This window comes from Antechinus flavipes, chromosome 2 (assembly GCF_016432865.1).
Source record: "Antechinus flavipes isolate AdamAnt ecotype Samford, QLD, Australia chromosome 2, AdamAnt_v2, whole genome shotgun sequence".
In the NCBI taxonomy this organism is placed as follows: Eukaryota; Metazoa; Chordata; class Mammalia; order Dasyuromorphia; family Dasyuridae; genus Antechinus; species Antechinus flavipes.
The window spans coordinates 616,835,013-616,858,255 of NC_067399.1; the positions used below are offsets into that span (position 1 = coordinate 616,835,013).

The 23,243-nt window shown below is 37.1% G+C and overlaps 1 protein-coding gene across 1 annotated transcript in view; it reads right to left on the bottom strand.

Moving 5' to 3' along the window:
- Positions 1 to 23,243, bottom strand: part of CPN1 (carboxypeptidase N subunit 1) — a 45,733-nt gene extending 22,490 nt beyond the window's left edge. Inside the window, exons 1-4 of the mRNA XM_051981855.1 lie at positions 22,933 to 23,243; positions 7,956 to 8,152; positions 2,122 to 2,277; positions 453 to 635 (exon numbers count right to left, since the gene is read on the bottom strand). Coding sequence (XP_051837815.1) covers positions 453 to 635; positions 2,122 to 2,277; positions 7,956 to 8,152; positions 22,933 to 23,170 — 774 coding nt within the window. The 5' untranslated portion in view covers positions 23,171 to 23,243. The remainder of the gene's footprint in view (positions 1 to 452; positions 636 to 2,121; positions 2,278 to 7,955; positions 8,153 to 22,932) is intronic.

Sequence of the window (23,243 nt, forward strand, 5' to 3'; positions counted from 1 at the left end):
ATAGAATTCAAAATTAAGCCTTTTGACATTGTGTACTACTTTAATTTTTTTGTGGATTAATTTTTCATTTCCTTATTAAACTATTGCAAGCTCTTAGAAAGATTATAGGTTCACAGATTTGGAGCTAGAAGGACCTTAGAGACTGTCTAGTCTAATATCCTCATCAGTGAGAAAACAGAACCATGGAGGTTGTGATTTCACCATGGTCATATAGACAGCAAACATCGAAGTGGTATTTGAATGCAGATCCTATTCATTCAGAACTGTTTTCCCACCCCCATCCCTGGAGTCATACTGCCTCTTACAGGGAAAGGAATTCTCTGTATCTTCTACTTTGTAGCTAGCAGCAACTCAGCAAGTATTTCTTGATTTCTTGCCCACCTGTTGGTTGTACCTTTCATTTCTAGACGCCTCACTCTCTGCCAGGCATTTATCTTAGCCTTTCCGCTTACCTTTCTGAAAAGCTTATCATCCGGAGTGGGAGTATCAGCGGTACGACGGAAACCCCGAACCCGGTGCTCACGTGATTTGTCATATGGGTAATTGGCTACTACTGCACCTCCATGAAGATTGGCAGAAAGGACAAAGTTGTTGGATTCCATCCAGTATATAACAGCTTCAGTTTCTGGTTCCACCTAAATGGAGGTAGAGTTAGCAGGAACATGATAAATGTGGAAGTATAGAAGAATTATACATGTTTAAAATTTATTAATTACTTGCTGTCTAGAGAAGGGAGTGGGGGAAAGGCTGGGAGAAAAATTTGGAACACAAGGTTTTGCAAAGGTGAATGCTGAAAATTATCTTTTCATATATTTTGAGAAAAAAACATAACCTGTTATTTAAAAGAGTTAGCTGGGATCCAAAAGAAAGTACAAAATCCACACAAATGGGCAACTAAAGGATTCCCTTCCTAATAAAAAAGGGGTCAAGGGGGAAGGTGAAGAAAGGAAGTCTCTATATCTGCTTTCTGACCTATTGTTTTCTCAATCTCCAATCTCTTAATTAAACCAAAGGGGATGAAACTGAGGTGAGGGAAGACATAGCTGAATATCCTTTTAACCTTCTTGCCTGCTGACTCATCTCCACAGGTTTTCTATCATGCCATAGAAACCTCTTCATCATGGAAGCTTGCTCCACCCCTGACTACTTCTCACATTGGAATTGGGAGAGACAGAGACAGAGACTCTGTCCTTTTCTGATTGACTGGTTCCTCCCAAATTTCCTCAATTTAAGGAGAAGACCCCAGGTCACAGTCTCTTTATCCTTTCCAGGTTGTACTGCTGATTCATTTTCATGACTGGTGACTAACTGATACTAACTGCATGCAAAAATGGAAAGAATAAGACTGGAAGCCATTTACTATCTCAGATACATCTAAAATGTGACCCTGATCAATTAATGTATAAGAATTTATTAATCAACAAACAGGTGCCAGGGAAGTGGGAAGTGGAAATATACATACAAAAGTGAAAATATACGTATTTTCCAGTAGCTTAAATATTAATACATCTTAATAGCTAAGTAAATGTGAAAAGATGCCGTCCATAGAATTTTGAATCCCTATTATCACTATCACCAAACATTTATGATCTAATTAAATGTGGAATTCTGGGTTAAGGGCTAAGTCAATACAGTATGGAGTAGAGAATAGGGAGCTGGTCTGGAAGGCAGGAAAACTAAGTCTAATCATGTTGAATGTCATCCTAGGCAATTCATAACCTTTCCATGCTCTAAACAATTACAGAGAAGGTGCAAATCTGCCTTGGTAAATAGTTTCTTCCCTCATTCATGGGTTGCCACTGCTAATGGAAATTACAGATTTGTTTCCTATCCCTATACATTATCAAGTGTGGAAGGCTATGGGATAAAAAATGGAAGTACTATGGATACTATGGAAGTACTAGGGAGAAAAAAGGAATAAAACAAAGACTTGCACTAGAAGCCTTTCAATATAGCTTATTTAGTTAAATATATAAATTTATAAATATATAAATAAATAGTTAAATAAAAAAAGTTAAAGCTTATTTAATACTTACTGAATTAAAATGGAATAAAAGTAAATGGGAGATGTGATTTATACCCACCCAAGCATTTTTGTAGGTAAACATTTCTTCTCTATACCTGACTTCTCCAGTTATCTGGAAGAGGTAAGTGGTGGTTGAGTCCTCCACTCTTCTCATTGTAATACATGTAGGTGTTAAGATCTGGAAAGTTTCGGTTTAGGTCTATTCCATTGGCATTGTTCCGACCAGTAAGATATCCATTGCTGTCCGGCCCCTAGAGAGGAAAAGAAGGTAGAAAAGGAATTTTCAGATTGAAGTTTACATTTGGGGAAAAAAAGAACAACAACAACACTTTTCTGTAACCTTCTATTAGTATTTGATTGATTATTCAAAAATATTGATCACAAATAAAGACATATCAAAAAATTGGAGAATTATTCATGGGTAGAATGAGCCAATAAAATAAAAATGACAATCCTACCTAATTTACTTCACTTAGTTACAAACCAATCAAATATAAAAGAATAACACCCTATACAAAGATAAAGTTGAAATGGGTTTATAATTTAGACATAAAGGATGATGCCATATAAGCAAATTAGGAAAACATGAGATAGTCTACCTCTCAGATCTATGGAGAAGGAATTTAGGGCCAAAGAAGAATTAAAGAACATTACGAAATGCAAAATGAATAGTTTTGATTACATTAAATTAAAAAGCTGTTGTATAAACAAAACCCATGCGGCCAAGATTAGAAGGGAAGCAGAAAACTGGGGAAAAAATTTTACAGCCAAGGTTCTGATAAAGGCCTCATTTCTTGACTCAAATTTATAGTACAAACTATCTCCAAATGATAGTCAAAGGATACGAACAAACAATTTTCTGATGAAAACATTAAAGCCATTTCTAGTCATAGGATAATAATAAATGTTAGAGGGGATGTGGGAAAACTGGGACACTAAAATGTTGTTGGTGGAGTTGTGAACTGATGAAACTATCCTTGAAAATGATTTGCAACTCTGCCTAAAGGGGTATCAAACTGCATTCCTTTTGATTCAGCATTGTCTCTACTAGGTCTGCAATCCAAAAAAATCATTAAAGATGGAAAAGCTCCCATATGTGCAAAAGTGTTTATGGCAGCCCTTTTTGTAGTGGCAAGGAACTGTAAACTAAGTGGATGCCCATCAATCGGGGAATGGCTGAATAAGCTAGGGTACATGAATGTAATGGAATATTATTGTTCTTTAAGAAGTGATCAGCAGAATATTTTCAGAGAGATCTGGAGAGGCTTACATAAATTGATGCTGAGTAAAATGAATAGAACCAAGAGAGCTTTATATACAGCAGCAATAAGATTATGTGATGATCAACTGTGATGGCTGCAGCTCTTTTGAACAATGAGGTGATTGTTCATCTGCATCCAGAGAGAAGACTAGGGGGACTGAATGTGGATCCCAACATAGTATTTTCATCTTTTTGTTTGCTTCCTTTTTTTCTTTCTCAATTTTTTTCCTTTTTGATCTGATTTTTCTTGTGCAGCATGATAGTTGTGGAGGTGTGTATAAAAATTGCACATGTTTAACATATATTAGATTACTTGCTGTCTAGGGAAGTCCCTTTGCCATCCAGGTGTTTGCCTACCTGGAAGTTACAAATTAGATTGACTAGCTTCAGAAAAAAAAAAAAGAGGGGGCTGAGACTTTGGGCCATTAAGATAGACATCATGAATGCCCATTTAGTGACTAAAAGCTGTTCTGATGCTGAACAAAGTACAAGGTATTTTCTGAATTAGCAGCCATGAGCCTCCAGGATGCCTATTGTATCATAGGAGACAGTAGACCAAAAAAAAAAAAAAAAAAGAACAGCTTATTCATTCATTCATTGACCCAGTTTTTCTTAATACTGAAGAAAGTATGGTAAGGCCTATTTGGAGATAACCCAGGGCATTAGCATATTTGAGCATTATTCACACTACAAAAGCAATTTTCAGGTGACCAAAGAACTGAACCCAGTCTCTTTCACATATTAAACTCCATTTAAAATGTCATTTTAACTTTTAAAAAAATCAGACTATACACCATTTCTTAAAAACATATATACTGGATAAGGGAAAAACTTGTACTAGCAACAGAGAATCAGAAAATTTAAAGCTGGTCAGGACCTTAGAAATCACCCATATTTTCATTTTACAGATGAGGAAATTAAGTTTTAAGGAAGAACAGTTAAAAAAAACTCCATTAACTGTTGGTCCTCTGACTACAAATTCAGTTATCTTAAAATGTTGAGGGGCAGCTAGGTAATGATACAGTGGATAGAGGGCCAGATACAGAGAAAGGAAGACTCATTGTTAGTTCAGTTCTGGCTATATAACCCTGGGAAAGTCACTTTGCCTGATTTGTCTCAGTTTCCTCATATGTAAAATGAACTAGAGCAGGAAATGGAACATGCCTCCAGTATCTTTAGCTAGATACTTTGTCCCAAAGAGTTGGACACAATTGAGAAATGATGTAATCAATAACAAAATGGTTGAATGTTTACTGGCTGAATTTCATAGTCCCCTGGCTCCAATATATCCTGAATATCTTTTTGAATAGTTTTTTGATGTCTTTCATTTTTATACCAGTCACCTTTTGGATATGTTGTTATATACTCTTCTACCATCCCATCTCTAAAATTGAGTCTTCCATTGTAACAAAGAAATACAATTAAGTTAAAACAACTGATACTGTGACCTCATCTGGCAATGTATGCAACAATCTGCCTGACTATGTAGTCCCCTGGCTCTTTGTAGGAAGATTTTGGGTTCATTTCATTCTATTCTTTGCAGTGACTCAGTGTTCTGTACAATGGCAATGGGTTCCACAGCAAGAGTGTGGTGAGGGGAGAGGAGAGAAAAAGAGGGGAGAGCTGGCAAAGGAAGGAAGAAGAGAGGAGCTAAAAGATCAGATCTATGGTGAAAAATCCTTATTCTGTAGTCATAAAACTGACAATACAGCCTCAGGCACATGAAAAGAAGCCCTAAGAAGAGAAAAAAAGTACAATGAACTATTCTACCCTAGAGTTGAGTTCCATGTAAAATAAGTTTCTAATTTTCCCTGCAGGAAAGAATAAGTAGCAACTTGATAAGTGATTAAATTATTTATATTTGTTGTCTATTTGTTGATTTTCTATTTTTAAGATCATATATTGAATCCATAGTGTATATTCTCAGAGATACAATTTTTATTCTGAGATCTACTACTTTTGTAGTAACATCACCATCACATTACATTCTTTTTCATTATTGAATCTATAAAATGAACTTTGACCAGAGCATCATTAATACGTTTTGATTGATAAAGCTAATGTTTTGCTCAATAAACAACCCCAAACCCTCAATACAGGCTGTTTTCCTCTCATACACATCCCAAATTTACCTTATATTAAAAAACTGGATGCAGGCTACTGTTAAATTTTTTTAAAGTATTTTCTTTCCTCTTTTAAAGAGACCTCATTTTTAGGCTAAGGCCTATTCAGGAATGGCTTTAATTTAAACCAATGTCATAATCAACTCTGGCTTGATTAAAAACTCATGAAAATATTATACTATATTTGAATATTATGAACTTTTATTTCATCACAGAAATCCATCCATTTCTGTTGTACAGAAGCTTCAGGCAAGTTATTTCTCATTTTAAGTGTTGTTTATTTTAAATCTATAAAATGAGAACACTGAAGTAGAAGAAATTTAAGTTTCCTCCCAGCTCTAATTTTCTATTATTTGTATGATTTTAAGAAAAACCTATGATCAATACACTGGTTTAGTCACTAAAACACAGGAACAATCTGAAAGCAAAAGAAGTCTTAAAATGAACACATTTTAGGAGCAGGAACAGCTTTCTGAGATAATTAATTGTAAAGTGTTTAAAACTGTGCCTGGCTCATAATTCATGCTATATAAATATTAGTTATTGCAATTATTCCTTTTATATTATGGGAATTATGAGTACAGCATCCCTATGACCTGGAAAATCTGCATAAATTTTTTTGGTCCTCCTTTCATATAATAAGTCTGAATTATTATGATATTAAAAGATAAAATAAAATATAAAAATAATACTATGCATATATTTTGTGCATTTCTGGCATGTGTTCTCTGCTTTTTCTGCAAAACTACCCAAGAATTCTCATTTAATTTCTTATGTTGTATATAGGACTGCTTGCCATCTTGGGGGGAGGGGTGGAGAGAGGGAGGGGAAAAAAATCAAAACATAAGCGGAGTACAAGGGATAATGTAAAAAAAATTACCCTGGCATGGATTCTGTCAATACAAAGTTATTATTAAATAAAATAAAATTTAAAAAAAAATTTCTTATGTTGACCAGCAATGCATCAAAACTGTGATAGGGAAAGTCTAAATGTGGAAGAGATAATTGCACTATTATTTGTAATGAAAAAGGACTTTGAATTGAAAATCACAAATCTGACATTTGGAAGGAACCGCAAGAGCTTTGTAGTTCAATTTGTACATGAATGTATTAAAATACATTTAGTGGAGTGTCCATTATTCCACAAAGGAAGAAGTTAACACCTCAAAGGCAAACTCATCCCACTTTTGGACAACTCTAATTGTTAGGAAGGGTTTTTCAGACAATCACGCCTAAATTGGCTTCTTTGCTACTTCTATCCATTCTTCTTGATTCTATCCTCTGGTGCCAAACAGACCATGTCCAATCCCTCTCCTCTAAATGACAGCCCTGCACATACTTGAAGACAGCCTTCAAGTTGCCTCAGCAATATTCATGTATCTTGAACTCAAGATCTTCCACCATCCTTGGCTGACCCCTTTTGGACACTTTCTAGCTTATCTGTGTCCTTAAATCATAGTACCCAGAGCTAATATAATACTCCAAAGGATGTCTATAAGGACAGAGTACAGTAGAATCGGCATCATTTTGTTCCTGGAGATGATTCACCTCCTAACCCACCCAAGAGTGCAATAGTTTTTTGTGTGTGTGATGAGAGGAAAGTGGTATATTGAACTTGCAATATAGCCCTCCCTTCGCAAATCCTCTTCAGAACTGATACACACACACACATTCATATACACACATGTCTCTGCCATCTGTTTGTAGTTTTTTTTTTTTACCCAAGGGCAAGACTATTATTATCTTACTAGTTTCAGTCAAATAATCTAAAATGATCTAACCTGTCCTAACCATAGGATCTGTTATTGCTTTTTTTTTTTTTTAAACTTTCATCCAAGTTCAAAGATTTGGTACAGTGGAAATTTCTGCATTTAGCATCAGAAGATCTGAAATGGAATCCCAGATCTGCTACTTACTCCCTGTGAAACCTTGGGCCAAATCACTTTCTTTCCCTCTGTAAAATAAGTGTTGGGACTCGTTTTTTTTTTTTAAGTTCTGAATCTATGATCTTTTGACCAAAGTGCTGTAGCTTTTTGCTGTTTTAGATCCCTATTAATCAATAATCATTTATTCCTGTAGCACTTACTACATGCCAGGTACTGGGGATATTAAAAAAAAAAAAAAAAAGAAGGAAGAGAGTCCCTACCCTTAAGGAATTTATAATCTAGTAGCATGTATGTGAGCATGGAATGAGGATTGGTAATGAGTATCTGAATCCACTAAGTCTGAGAGTTGTGCTGTACTAGTTAAAATTTTTTTTTAATAATTATAACTTTTTATTTGTACAGTTAAAAATGGGAAATGTGGTGTAGTGGATAGAGCATGGGGCTTAGAGCTAAGAATACATGAATTTAAAGCCCCACTCCCACCTGGGTGACTCCAGTTAAATGACTTATCCAACCCCTCCCTCAAGGTCATTGTGAAGATAAAAATGAAATAGCATTTGTAAACAAGCAAACAAAAATCACTGTAGAATTTAAGGGGGAAAAAACCTTTAAAAAGCAATAGGCACCATTTAAATTAATGCATGATCAAGATGCAGTACCTGGGCTGCAGCTACTTCATAACCATCTGGATTCATGGAAGGCAGGATGTGAATTCTTGTGTTGTGGATCAGTCGGATGATACGTTCATTCCTCTGGCGGTACTCTTCACACAGGAACTCGCAAAGCTGGAGCAGCAGCTCTCTCCCTAGCACTTCATTCCCATGCATGTTTGCAACATATTTAAATTCTGGCTCCACTGTAATTGTAATAAAACTATTTTACTCTTAAAGCTAGAAAAAGAAGTAAAGCAATTGAGTTGACACAGGATCTATCTCCCTGGATAAACACCCACTTTATAAAAAAATAGTTTGGTTTTTTTCTTCTTCTTAATTTTCTAACAGGTAGAATAGTACAAGGAATACTGTCTTTGAATGCAGAGGATTTCAGATCGAAATCCCAGGTCTGCCAGATTTACCATCTGAGTGACTTTGGATAAATAAATTATTTCAAATGTCGGGGCTTCAACTTCCTTACCTATAAAAATAAGGAGATTATATCAGATGATATTTGATCCCTTTCAGCTCAAAAGGATGCTGTGATTCTATTAACATGACCAAGTCATTTAACTTGAGGTCTCAATTTTCTCATGGGGAAAATGGGGTGGTGATGATAAATAAATAGTCTTTAAGTTTCCTTCTGATCATAAGTATGAAGAGCTGGAATACAACTCAGGTGGCATGTTGCTCTGAGCAGATCTGGACACACCTTGTAATTTCTTCTTTCTTCATTTCCGAAACTCATACTGTATCAATGCCAAAAACTGGAGCTGACCTGATATAGTCAGATAGCTAGAAACTGTTGTCAGCAAGAGAAAAACTAGAGATGGTATCAGCAGCAACAGGCTCTCCTTGTATATTTCTTTTTTCTCTCTTTCCTCCATCCCCTTAAAACTCTTCTCTTCACTGGCTGGTGGCTTTATCCTCCAGCAAATCACACCACTGAGCGAACATAACACTGACCACAAAGCTATCTGCCTACATAGGAGAACAAAGTAATCTTTAACTACAGAAACAACAAACAACAGGAAAGCCAGACCTAAACTAAGGCTGTTTTACTGATTGGTAGAGCCTCGTCATCAGGACTTTGGCTTTTAAGTTTCTAGGTTTTTTTGTTTTGTTGAAAAGAACCTGCTTTGAATACCTAAGCAATTCTGAACCCATGATGGTAGAGATAATGATTTCTTTCTCTTGGTTTTGAGTAGGGACTGTCATTACCAATAGAGAGAAAGAACCAGTTTTTATAAATTGCTTGCACAGGGGTTCATTGATATGTTAGGAGTTTTAAAAATTAAGGAAACACATAATTTCTGCTTTACTGGAGATTACAATCTCAAGTAGATAATATGAAGAAATATAAAAGAACATTTCATTGTTTCATCTGTATCAGATTCTATATTACCCTATTTAGGGTTTTCTTAGCAAAGACACTAGAGTGGTTTGCCACTTTCTTATCCAGTTCATTTTTTCTTAGATGAGGAAATTAAAGTAAATAACTTTCCCAAAGTTACACAAATAGTAAATGCCTAAGAATGCTGTGAATTTAGGTGTTCTTGAATGCAGGCCCACAGTTCTGCCTAGTATGCCATCTAGCCCATTAAAAAGTGCACACAGATCCCAGCTGAATAAACAACAGCACCAAATAAGTCTAGCTCTTCCTGTAACTGTGATTTTACAATTCAGGGTTCTTTACTTCAGGGGATCAAATTCAAATAGAAATAGATAATGACAAACCAGACATTAGACTCCACATTGGCCATATGTTGATGTAGAAAACCAAACCATATATTAACATTATTTATGTTCTACTGTATCTTTACTTTGTTATATTGGGTCAATACTCATGAGCATTGCAAATCACATGTTTGACATTCCTACTTTAATCCATCACCCAGCTTGTGGCTCTACTTTCTTCCCTTGGATGTCTTGACCTTAAAGTTGAACAGTTCATTCACATGGCTATTCTCTACCTTTTTCCTTAAATCCTTTATCCCCTTCTCCCTCCTGTTATTGGTCCCTGTGCAACACCTACCAACTATCTTCTTTGCTCCTACATCTGGGATATGAAAAGCTGAACAGAAGAAAGTAATTGCCAGACTGAGCCCATCACAAAATTACCACTACTTAAAACTGATCTTCAGTGCTTTTTCACAAATGCTTTTATTTTTTAAGCTTCCCCAAATAATGGAATCAGCTTCTTTTCAAGAACCCCAGAAATTAGTTCTGTCTCTGTCCTTACCCCTAGAAAAGACTTTGTTCCTACTTTCCTGAAAAAAATTAAGGTTCTTCACTTTTAAAAACTTTTAAAATTTTATCAGCCAGTCTATTCTTTTCTCCTTTCCTTGCTAAAGGCCATCCCCCTCTTCTTCTGTTCTTGCTCTCATCCCCTCTGATCTGCTCCAGGAGCTTACCTCAATCATTTCCTAACCATCAGTCTATTGCCTACAAACACAGTGGTTTTCCCAACCTTATACCTTTCTGGCTTTTATTTTTATTCTATCAGTTCCTCAAAGTAACCTCTTTTTCCTTTCCATACTCATCTGCTCCTAAGATCATCTTCTGCATTGACTGCTTCTCCCTCATTACCACCCAATCACATTTTAAAGTCTTGTAGTTTGGCTTCTAACAAACCCATTGGAAATCATTCCCTCCCCCCATCCCAAGTTCTAGGCTCTCTTATCTTTTCTGACCTTTCTGAAACATGACACTGTGAACCACTCCCTCCTCATAATTAATCTGCCCTTGGTTTCTGTGATACTTCTCTCCTCCCTCATCTGAAGAGAAGCCTTCTCAGTTCCTTTTATGGGTCATCATCTGCATCTTGCTACCAACCATAGTTATCCCTCAAAATTTGGTTCTGGCTTTCCATTTGTCCTTTGCACTTTTTCATAGATTTCAGCCATTTTACAGAAATTGTAAAAGAAATTGAGGCTAAGAATAATTAAATGACTTGTTCAGAGTCACAAAGCTATGAAATAGCTGAGGTAAGAGTTGATTTCCAGTCTTCTTGAGACCAAGTCCTAACACCTTTGGTAGCTTGGTGGAGCAATGAGTAAAATTCTGAATCTAGAGCCAGCAGACTGGTTCAAATCCAGCCTCAAGATACTAATTGTGTGACTCAGGCAAGATTGCCTCAGTTTCCTCTAATAGTACTGAAGGGAGTTAAAAAACTACTGAGACAGTTTTCTTAGAGTAAGATTTCATTTTAATAACAGCTTGGCATATACCAGTTAGGCTAGCAGCAAACAAGAAACTGGGGCTGTCTCCCCTCCCCTCTCCTCCTTCTCCTCTCTCTTGTGTATGTATGTGTTTGTTTGTCTCTCATGTGTGTGGCTGTCACTCACAAGACTCCAAGAAAGAACCCACAGGATCTTTTTAAACCTGAGTGTATTTCTTCTGATTGACCTGACAGTACATCTGAACCTTCCCTGACAAAGGCAAGACGATCAGGATTGGTAGGTGGATTGGCCTTCAGATGTGGATGATTACACCCCTCCCTGACAATGAAGGAATGCTACTTGCTTTGGGAGCGTTAATCGCCTGTAGTAACCTTGACTACAAAGCAAAACTACCTTAATTAGGATCTCCAGGTTAGCCTTCCCCTTGCAGACCAAGTCACCCCTAACTTTACTTCCAAGAACAGGTGCCATCCCCTGGGGAGAGACCCAAGCTCAGGCTGGTACTTTGTTTATCTGTAAACAAAGTCAAGGTTCCAGACACCTTGGGTGGAGGGGCAGACAAGAGTTAATACAATCAAATACATCTAGCCATTCTGGAGAGCAATTTGGAACTATGCTCAAAAAGTTATCAAACTGTGCATACCCTTTGATCCAGCAGTATTTCTATTGAGCTTATACCCCAAAGAGATCTTAAAGAAGGGAACGGGACCTGTATGAGCCAAAATGTTTGTGGCAGCCCTGTTTGTAGTGGTAAGGAACTGGAAACTGAGTAGATGCCCATCAAACTGGAGAATGGCTGAATAAATTGTGGTATATTAATATTATGGAATATTATTATTCAGTAAGAAATGATCAACAGGATGATTTCAGAAAGGCCTGGAGAGACTTACATGAACTGATGCTGAGTGAAGTGAGCAGAACCAGGAGATCATTATACATTTCAACAGCAACACTATATGATGATCAATTCTGATGGAAGTGGCCATCTTCAGCAATGAGATGAATCAGATCAGTTCCAATAGAGCAGTAATGAATTGAACCAGCTACACCCAGAGAAAGAACTCTGGAGATGACTATGAACCATTACATAGAATTCCCAATCCCTCTATTTTTGTCCACCTGCATGTTGATTTCCTTCACAAGCTAATAGGACACTATTTCAAAGTCCGATTCTTTTTATACAGCAAAATAACTGTTTGGACATGTATATTAATATTGTATTTAATTTATACTTTAACACATTTAACATGTATTGGTCAACTTGCCATCTGGGGGAGGGGATGGAGGGAAGGAGGGGAAAAATTGGAACAAAAGGTTTGGCAATTGTTAATGCTATAAAATTACCCATGCATATAACTTGTAAATAAAAAGCTATTAAAAAAAAATAGTTAACACATTCCTCACATTTGGAATAGGAAAGGTCTCCTTCAGCTAACCTAAGAGATGGGTTTTTGATAAAATGGGGAGAGAATGGAATATTAATGATCAAATATTATATTTGTCATATTAAATTTGGGAAATATTATCAATCAATAATATTGATTATTAAGAATATTATTGATTGACACTATTTCCCAAATGTAATATATCAAATAATATAGTATAATATTAATTTTCCTCAGTATCTACCTACCAGGGTTGTTGTGAGGATAAAATGGGATAATATTTGTTAAAAACTTATCCAGAGTTCTTTCTCTGGGTGTAGCTGGTTCAATTCATTACTGCTCTATTGGAACTGATCTGGTTCATCTCATTGTTAAAAACTGGCACATAGTAAGAATCATCTAAATGTTAGCTCATTCTTACTTCTTCATTTTTCCTTCTTCCTTCTCCTCCTCCTTTTTTTGCTTCCTTCTCTTCCTTCTTCCTCATTGTGATGTGTCACGTAAGAATTCAGAAAGGGCCTTGGCTGCTGTGTGGTATAATACAAACCTAGCCAAGAATGTTCTCCACATTATCTCTTATAAATGGTCATCCAACACAACCTGGAGTCCAGTGAAATACCCCACGTATTCCTTTGGGGAAAAAAAGAGCCATTTAACCCTTGTGTTTAATGCCAGGGAATCTGTGGCTTGGCTACTTTCTTTTCCCCCCAAAAAGTCAGGAGAAACTCTGCTTGCTGGAACCTCTCATGTCAAATTTCAACAACAATTTTAGACCCTCCATCTGATCTCATTACTTTATTTTTTATCCAAGTTATACAAAGCTGAAATGACAGGGAATAAATATCTTGCAGCTTTTCCTTTTTTTATAATCTTTCCCAGAAACCCTAAAGTGGGAGTTATTGCTGCTTACTGGGACAATTGCTTTCCCATTGTTCTAAACTCTTTGGTTACAGCCCTTAGAAGTTTTTCTGACTGCATTTTAAATCTTTCAAGGTAACAGAATCTGCAAACAACACAAACATGACACAGACATTTTACAAAGACAGAAACAGAAATGACAAGACATACACACAAAGAACAAAGCATACAATTATAATCAATAGGTAGAGAAATAGTTACAGTGTATAGTTTAAGAAACAAGAGCCATAAAGAGAGACCAATTAATAGAGTTATTCACTTTAAAAAAGGATATTCTTAACAGTAATTTGAGATGAATGGGATCCCCAGAAGGCCCTGGAGTTTTTATCACAAAGAACAGTGAGCTCATCCAAGATGAGAGCATTAGCTCTATAGAAGCAAAGGCAAAGGTCTCACCAGATTTGGAGGGGTGAAGGCGCATAGTGTTGGACACTGAAGAATTCTCCAGTAGCACTTAGTCCTTTCCTACTGGTACTAGTAAGTCCAAAGACTAAATGCTGTCCTGCTTCCATTTCCAATCCCACTTTTATTTTTTTAAACTTTCAATAAGTACTTTATTTCTTAAAAATACAGCTAAAGATTGTTTTCAACATCACTTTTGTAAGACTTTGTTTCAAATTTTCCTTCCTGCCCAGGACATCAAGCAATCTGATATAGGTTGTCATGTTGTACAAGAAAAATCCAACCAAAGGGGAAAAAAATCATGAGATAGAAAAAAACAAAAACCTGCTACTGGCACTGGTTCAGAGGTCCCTAGAGCCTCTTTGCTCTTCTTCTTTACTGGCATGGGGCGGGCAGGGGCTGGGGCTGGGGTGGGTGTTTGGGCTGGTCCTGCCTGTATCAGGACTGCATGTTGGATTCCTACCTTACTGCTACAGATCTTTTCTGCTGACCTTCCAAGTCCTCTTTGGTGTTTCTGGAGTATGAGCAGATCTTAATACTTATACTAATGGCTATTTAGTGAACTATGGCCTTGACAATGAGGAGTAACAAGTTTGATTCATAGCAGGCTTCATGACCAGAACACAGATGCAGAAGGGGCTTCTCTGAGCTCAGAGAGTAGCAATACAACTGCTATTATCTCAAACACAGGGCAGTTTACTTGCTGGGTCTTAGCTCTGGAAAACAAAGTGCTTCCCAGTATCTCAATAAGGTTGATCTGGCTCACCTTGGTAAAAGAATATATAAGCAGAGGAATTTTCTTCATTTCAATGATTATACGCTTCTAATTCATTGCCTTGAAGAGCAGTGGCAGAAGTGCAAGAAGTCCAAGATATAGAGCATGCACAGTGGCAAGATAGAAGAGAAAACAGGAGCTGGGATATGATAAGTCTGAGTAGAATATAGAATATATGAAGAATAAGTTTGGAAAACTGCTTGGAACCAGTTTGTGAAAAGTTTTGAATGCTTGACTAAGGAGTTTGCCTTTTCTTCAGTGAAGACTGAGGAGCTTAAGGTCATAGTGAAGTATCGTAACCAGAGCAAAGAATTATAAAGATTACATAAGCATTAATATGAAGGCCAGATCAATAGGAAAGAGAATAGAAGTTAGGAAGGTCAGCTAAAAATTGCTTTCCTGACATGAGTATGGAAGACAGCTTGCCAAGTTAACTACAGACTATATTTCTGGACCCCATCACACACCCCCCAAAAAATTTTGAAGTATAAAACAAAATGATATTTAAATAAAGCTTTATGTTAGAAAAAACCAAAAATCTGAGTATCTTAAGTTACATTTGACTCTATAACTTCATTTGGAGTTTTCTTGGCAAAGACACTGGTTTGCTATTTCCTTCTGCAGATCATTTTACAGATGAAAAAATCAAGGTAAACAGGGTGAAGTGACTTGTCCAGGATCATACATCCAGTAAATATTACAACCAGATTTGAACTCAAGAATCCAGGCTAATCTACATCCAGAGAGAGAATTGTGGGAACTGAGTGTGAATCACAACATAGCATTTTAACTCTTTTTATTGTTGTTCCCTTGCATTTTGTTTTCTTTCTCATTTTCCCCCCTTTTTGATCTAATTTTTCTTGTGCAGCAAGATAATTATATAGGGGCAGCTAGTTATTGTGGTGAATAGAGCACCAGCCCTGAAGTCAGGAGGACCTGAGTTCAAATCTGCCCTCAGACACTTAATACTTTCTAGACTGTGTGATCCTGGGCAAATCACTTAATCCCAATTGCCTCAGCAAAAAAGAAAAAAAAAAGATAATTGTATAAATATGTTTATATATATCAGATTTAACATATCTTTTAACACATATAACATATATTGGATTACTTGCCATCCATGGGAGGGAATAGGGGGAAGGAAGAGAAAATCTGGAACACAAGATTTTGCAAGGGTCAATGATATTATCCTTGCATAGGTTTTGAAAATAAAAAGTTTAATAAAAAAAAATAATAATCTAGGCCAGGTACTCTTATTTATTGAACTAAGTTCCTCTAAAACTGTTGTTAGGATCCCAAAGTATATTAAAATGAAAGATCCTACTTTACATTCACAGCCCTTCATAACCTAGCCCTCCCCACAAACCTCTTCATTCTTTACCTCCCTTCCCCCCTCCCCACCTCTCCACATTAAAGAGTTTTCCTTGCTGTCTTATGAACAAAGCACTCTATCTCTGGGCTTAGGGCATTTTTACTGGCTGTCTTCCATATCTAGAATGCTCTGACCTCTCATTTCTATCTCCTGGCCAAACATTCTATCTCCTATGGGAAATTTTTCCCAATCCCATTTATTTACAGTGCCTTCCTTCTCTTAATTATTTCCTATTTATCCTGTATATAGCTTATGTGTACATCTTTTGTTTGTCTCTCCTATTAGATTGGGATTACTTTCAAGTAATCCCAATAGTATCTAGAGTTTTTGGTTTGTCTTATTAGGTTGGGAGCTCCTTAAGGGCAGGAACTGTGTTTTGCTTTTTTTTTATATCTATACCTGTTAGCAAAGTGCCTGACCTACAGTAGTTATGTAATAAAATCTTACTAATCGATTAAAGAAGCAGGTGACTTATTAGTTTAGGCAACTCCCATCGAGGAAACTTCTACTTCTCAAGTAGCTTGGAAACTGTTTTGCAATTTGAGATTTGCCTTAAAGAGACAAGAGATGAGCAGTAGAAATAGCCCAGGACTTGAAGTCATATAGCTTTGGTTTTTATCATCTCTAGACCACCTACTGTGGGATCTAAAATCTTTGAACATGCTTTTTTCAGCTTGGGCTACTTGCTTCACAAGGTCATTGTGAAGAAAACTTTTTGCAAACCAGGAGATGCTACATAACTGAAAGCAATTATTATTACTATTATTATCAAGTGGATCAAATTCCTTTTTATTCAGGTGGAAGACCTTGGCATGAAAGGAGTTGAGTCCCATGGCATAATTACAAATGGATACTATTAACTTCATTTTCTTAGTTCATTCATTCAACAAATAAGGATTAAGTAGTTCACTGGGAATATAGACAAAAACTAATCCAGTTTTTGCTTTCAAGGAGCTTGCCTACCAAATCGGATTTTATATATATATATATATATATATATATATATATATATATATATATATATATATATATATATATGTATATATATATATATATATACACACATATATATATATGTATGTATATATATATATGTATATATATATACATATATATATATATTATATATATGTATTTGAAGGAAGTTAACATCCTAGAGGCAGAAGAGGAAAGGGGGGAAGGGGATCACAGAGAAATGCCTGAGCAAAATGGTCTCAATTATGTCTTTCTAGGAACTAGAGGAGTTTTCCCTCTCCTTCCAGAAATACAGTTCTTTGGTGGATGGTGAGAAATGTAGGGAAATTGACTAGATAACTGCTAGGAAATTGGAGGTAAGTATTTTGAGATTATCTCCCAATACTTTGGGACTTCCCTAACCTTTTCTCATTTCTCTCTATGGAATTCTTCTCCGGTCTCATTACTAATTCTTTTGCTTCTTATAAATATCATCACATTTTTAAAAATTTCTTTTTACATTATTTTTTCCAAAATTTCCAAATTCTCTTCCTCACATATATTGGATTACTTGCCATCTAGGGGAGGGAGTGGGAAGAAGGGACAGGAAAAAAAAAAAAAAAAACTTGGAACAAGGTTTTGCAAGGGTGAATGTTGAAAATTATCTATGCATGTCTTGAAAATAAAAATATGATATATAATTTTATTTAAAAAAAAAAGAAATTCCAAATTCTCTCCCTCACTTGGCTCTTTTCAATAATGAGGTGATTCAGGCCAATTCCAATAGACTTATGATGGAGTAAGCCATCTGCTAGAAAGAGGGCTATGGGGACTGAAATGTGGATCACAACACACATAGTATTTTCACTTTTTAGTGTTGTTTACTTGCTTGTTTTTCTTTCACGTTTTTCCCTATTGATCTGATTTTTTTTTTTTTTTTGTGCAGCAAAAATGTGGAAATTGTGTTTAGAATTGCACATGTTTAATATATAATGGACAACTTCCTATCTAGGGGAAGGAGTAGATGGGGAAGGAGGAAGAAAAAATTGTAACAAATATTTTTGTATTAAAATGTCTTTTTTTTTTTCTTTTATCTCTTTGGGATACAGACTGGATCAGTTTTATAACCCATTAGGTATATAATTCCAAATTCTTATGCAGAATGGTTGAATCACTTCACAACTTTACTAACAATTCATTAGTGTCCCTGTTTTTTCCCTCCAACATTTGTCATTATCTTTTCCTATCATCTTAGCCAATTTGATATATGTAAAATTTTAAATTTGAATTTCTCTAATCAAAAATGATTTAGAGCATTTTTTCATGAGGATAGCTTTGATTTTTTCACCTGAAAACTGCCTGTTCATATTCTTTGGCCATTTAGCAACTGGGGAATGACTTGTATTTTTATAAATTTGACTCAGTTCTCTATCAGAAGTGACTTATTTCTCTCTATACTTTTGTAAGCTTGGATTAGTCATTTGGTCTGATGATATTGTAAATACTGCTTCCAGGACACAGAACAAGATCCCTTCATCTTCTCTTAGTCCAACGAACTAGACTATTCTCAGTTCTTATTCTTCTTTGATTTCTCAAATGCCTGTGACTCTATTAGCCAATCACATCTTTAAATTCTACCCTCCCAAATTAGTTTCAGTGATGAAGCCCTAGCTAGTTTGCTTCTTCCTCTGCCCCTCTTCTCTCCAATTCTTTCCCCTTTTCTCCATGTCCTATTTAAAGGCTCAACCCTCAGACACCTGCTTCCCACCTCTCCCTCACCCCAATCACCATTTCAATTACCTTCTGAATTTAAGCTTCAGGCTATCCTTCTTACTTCCTTCATATACTTTCCCTAATTAACTTCCTTTAGAATTGGATCAATTCCATATTACATGACTTTTCAGCATTTTTATGCAATTTATACTATATGATTACTTTCTTTGCCTTAGAGAAATCTGATGAGGGAGACAGTTTACAAACAAATATCTACAAAGTAAACTATGAACAATCCACCAGAAGGTTATTACAATAGTTTGGCTGGGAAGTGAGGAGAACCTGTACTAAATGGGTAGCAGGATCAAGAGGAGAAAAGTGGGTATATTCAAGCGATGTTATAAAGGTGAAATGAGAGGCTTTGGGAACACATTGGATGGGAAGAAATGGATAGTAAGTCCAAGATGTATCTTAGGTTGGGAGCCTGAGGGATCTGGAGGATAGCACAATAATAGGGAAGGCGGGAAAGGCAAGAGCATTTGGGGAAAAGATAATGAGCTGAGGTTACTGGACATCAAGTAGTTTCAAAAAGACAAAAAAGCATAGGAAAGAAGCCTAAAGGATACCTACAGTTAGAGCAGTTTAAGTAGGAAACTAAAATCAGAAACCAGATCGAAAGGAATTAAAAAGAATAGAAAAAGTGGAGACACAAACCATAGATTGCCTTTTTAAAAAGGTAATCGGGGTTAAGTGACTGGTCCAGAGTCACACAGTTAGCATAGATGGCCTTTTCAAGGAATTTAGCTACAAAAAGTAAAGGACTATGGGTTTTTTGAGAATAGGGGACATAAGCATGCTTGCAGGCAGACTGATGAGGAAGGCACAGTAGGATTACTTAGTGGCAGTGAGAACCCAAATGTGTTCCACAAATTTGTAGTAGACCCAGTCAGATTTTCTCCACCTTAGTTCTCCACCTTGCTTAGCAGCAAATTGCAAGAAATTAAAGTAATTAAGGGTTGCTGAAAGGAATCAGCCATAATGTATGAAGAGGTTGGACAAGATGACTTCTGAAGTCTCATTCTTTTATAAACCTATTTTGGTAATAGTGGACTGGTGGCCAGAATAAAATAATGATGAGGTCCTGAATGGTGTTTTGGATATAAAGAAACTTAATTGATCACTGGGGTAGGCAGGGAAAAGGCTCTGATAGAGACCAGTTTAGCTCCAAGATCCCATCCTCTGGGAAAGTAGTCCAGTCTAAAACACAAGTTTTGTCAAACCACCCTCTGTAGAGGTCTCCAGCAGTCTCATCTTGTCAGAAATCCCAGTCATGTCCCTGAAGTTAAATTTTCCCTATCAAATCTACTTATAGGCCATCCCATGGCCTTCCTTCTGGGTCAGTCTACCTAGAATTCTACCTCTGCTCTTTCCCCTTCCCCTGTGCCACATGGTATCTCCCCTGACTTCACTATGCTTTCCAATGCCACTTCACTTCCTTAAACTAACTTTTTTTGGGTGCTAAGTCCCTTTCAGGATTTAGCCTGCCAACTGGTGCTCTCTTTCTGTTGGATAACTGTTGCGAGTTACACTTGTCTTTTAGATGCTCTCCCACTATTTCATATTTACCATTCCCAGTATCTATTGTATCCCATGATTTTATCTGCAAATGTTTCCCTCACTAAATCTACCTTTTGCCAAAGAGAATGGTCACTGTGAATTTTTCACAAGGCTGAACCCCAACTTTTGGTGCCTACCATCATGTGGTGTCTACATCAACTGTATCACCCATGATGCTGGTGCTCAAACCACATCAAATAACACAATGGGGTTTGGAGTAGGGTGGATAGCAACAGGAATGAAGAGGAACTGACAGGTGTCCTGGAGTAATGAAGGTTGAATTCAAGTTAATAGATGGAAGAGTAAGGGATATTGAAAATAGAGCAGATGTTTCAATCCTAAGGGATTAGGATAACAATGTTATTGCTAAATAAACTGGCAAATTATTTTGTGGGAAAGAAAGGGGAAGATGAGTTTGATTTTAGACATTGAGTTAGACATAGCAGGATGTCCAAGTAAAAAGGTCCTTATATATACAAATATATACAAAACCAATATATGGCTAAGTTGTATATATTTATAGATATATAGAGAGATATAGATTTGCAAATAATTAGCATAGATGTGAAAGTTGAATGAATGTGTAATAAATGAATGTCCAAAAGAGACTCACTCTTAGTGGCCAGCTCACATAAAAGAGACAGGGGCAAGTAATGAAACTGCTTTGCTCCCTGATTCAGAGAAAGCTCAAGTATTCTGACAGTTTCCTATCCACTCACTGTTCTGCACTTTCTTCCAGGGTAATGTTCCATAGAGAAATTCCATTAAGCCTCCAAGTGGAGAAACAAGCCTCAGGCCTTTATCCCCTACCCCCAACCCCATCCCAAGACTTCTAAGTTCAAGGAAATGGCTATGATCAAAAAGTCAGATCTAGCAGGCACAATAAAGTCCAGGAGCTGGAATCCATACCAGGATTTGATTGAGGCAGAGCAGGGAGAGGAAGGGATGCTTGTACTTCAGTTCTAGATCTAGATTCTTGGGTAATTATCTCTTTGTAAATGCTAATTGATTTTAATTAGCTAATGGAAATGGGGCACCCAACACAGAAGAATGAAGGTGGGAAGAGATCTAGGGTTTAAACTGATTTCTCCTACTTTCTCTTTGAACCCTATTGGGGAGATACACTGCCATGCTCTGGGCACCTTCCTGACTCAGCAGAGCCAATGGGAGTTGGATTAAATGCTTCCGAATCTTAGATAATATTGAAAAGATTTTCTCTGAGAAAAATGAGGCTTAGGAAAGTCAAGCATGCTTCTAACCATATGCTAAGAAGTTTCCAAAATGGATTGGCTCACTGAATTAGACAATTCCAAATCAAAGCATCTCAGAATTGGAAGGTTATCTTTCAGGTATCTATTTTTAAAGGTCTAAAGTCAGTATCCACAAAACATAACTTCCTAGTCAGATATAAAAAATCTTTTCTTCTCTCCTTTGCTTTCCCTTTCCTTGCACTTTATCCTCTATGCATCCATGACTTGAATTTTATGCCAAGCAGTCAATGAGGGTTAAAGAATGTGCCTCAGAGGGGCACACACGGAAAGGGTGCTGTTTTGATTTTGTTTTTGTTTTTCAGCAAATGGGCTGGTGACTTGCCTAGGGACACACAACTTAGTGTCCAAGGACGCATCTGAACTTGGTTCCTCCAGACATCCAGAGGTGAAGCACTACCCACAACATTACATAACTGCCCCTGAACTGGTACTTTTTAAGATTCTAAAGTCAAATATCTGCAAAACATAAGCACTTCCTAGTCAGATAAAAAAATCTTCCCGTTTCTGTGCTTGAAACATAAGCACATTCCTTTTCTTCCCCTTTTCTTCTCCCCTTTTCCCCACCTTCCATCTCTTCCTTATTCCTTTCCTTCTTTCCCTCCCTTTTTCTTCAATCTTATTCTTTTCTCCCACTTCTTACTTGGCTTATTTTCCACTCCTTGGCTGGTCCATTTCCCCTACACTAGTGACCTCCATCTCCACCCTAGTCGTCCCACAAAGAAATGGGACTATTCCTATTATGCATCTACAACATGCCTAAAATCAGGGGACTAGACTAATGATCCCTAGAAACCTCTTTCTGTTCAATGACTGTGTACAAGTCATTCTTAGACATGGCTTGAAGAAGGGGTCCCCTCGAGTAGGAAGCAGTCATCCAATTTCCACCAGCCTCTGCTCCCATACTCTAGCATACTGGTGGCTTTGCTCCTTAGTCCTACCTTCTAGATCATTTCTTGACCTCAGGGTGACTGAAGGTTGCTTGTTCAGCAGAACAGAGAAAAGAACTTGTTTTCAAATTTACAGGGAAGGAATTTTCTTTGGCAATCTAAAAGAATTGTTTTTCTTCCTCATACCCTTTCCCCCTAACCTGGCACCATCACTATTTCCATCAAGACGACCGAGTGCAGCTAAAGTTTTTAAGCAAAGCCAGGGAAACTGGACCAGATTAAGATTAGCTAGGCCCCTGGAAAATAAAAAGTAGAACAGGGAGATTTTGATGAGCACTAGTATGGAAGGAAAGGTCTAGATTATGAGCCTGGGTGGAGTACCTGGGTGAATGTCAGCTCCTAGGGATGTGTGGGAGAGGTATTATTCTGGGCAAAGCTCCTGCCCCTGAAATCCCAGCAGCCAACTCCCCCAACGGGTACCATGTACAATGAAGGTTCAGTACTCACACAGCTCGTGCATTCCTGGGAAGTCACTGAATTCCAGGGCATAGAGATGTCTTCCCTTGACGCTGTGGCCGATGCTGTAAACTCGAGTGATGTGGGGACACTCGTTATGTACCTTGTATAAGGTCCGTATGAGATCATCATAGCGATGATGCTGGAAAGTCACAGAAGCCACCCCACCTAAAAGCAGCAGGAGCCGGAAAAGGACTGAGAGCACTTCAGACATTTTCCTGGGCCTCATTCTTCAGAGACACCCTCTTCTCCTCCAGTCCCGGCTCCCCTTCCCGTCAGCTTTGCGTAGCTTCTCGTGGAGA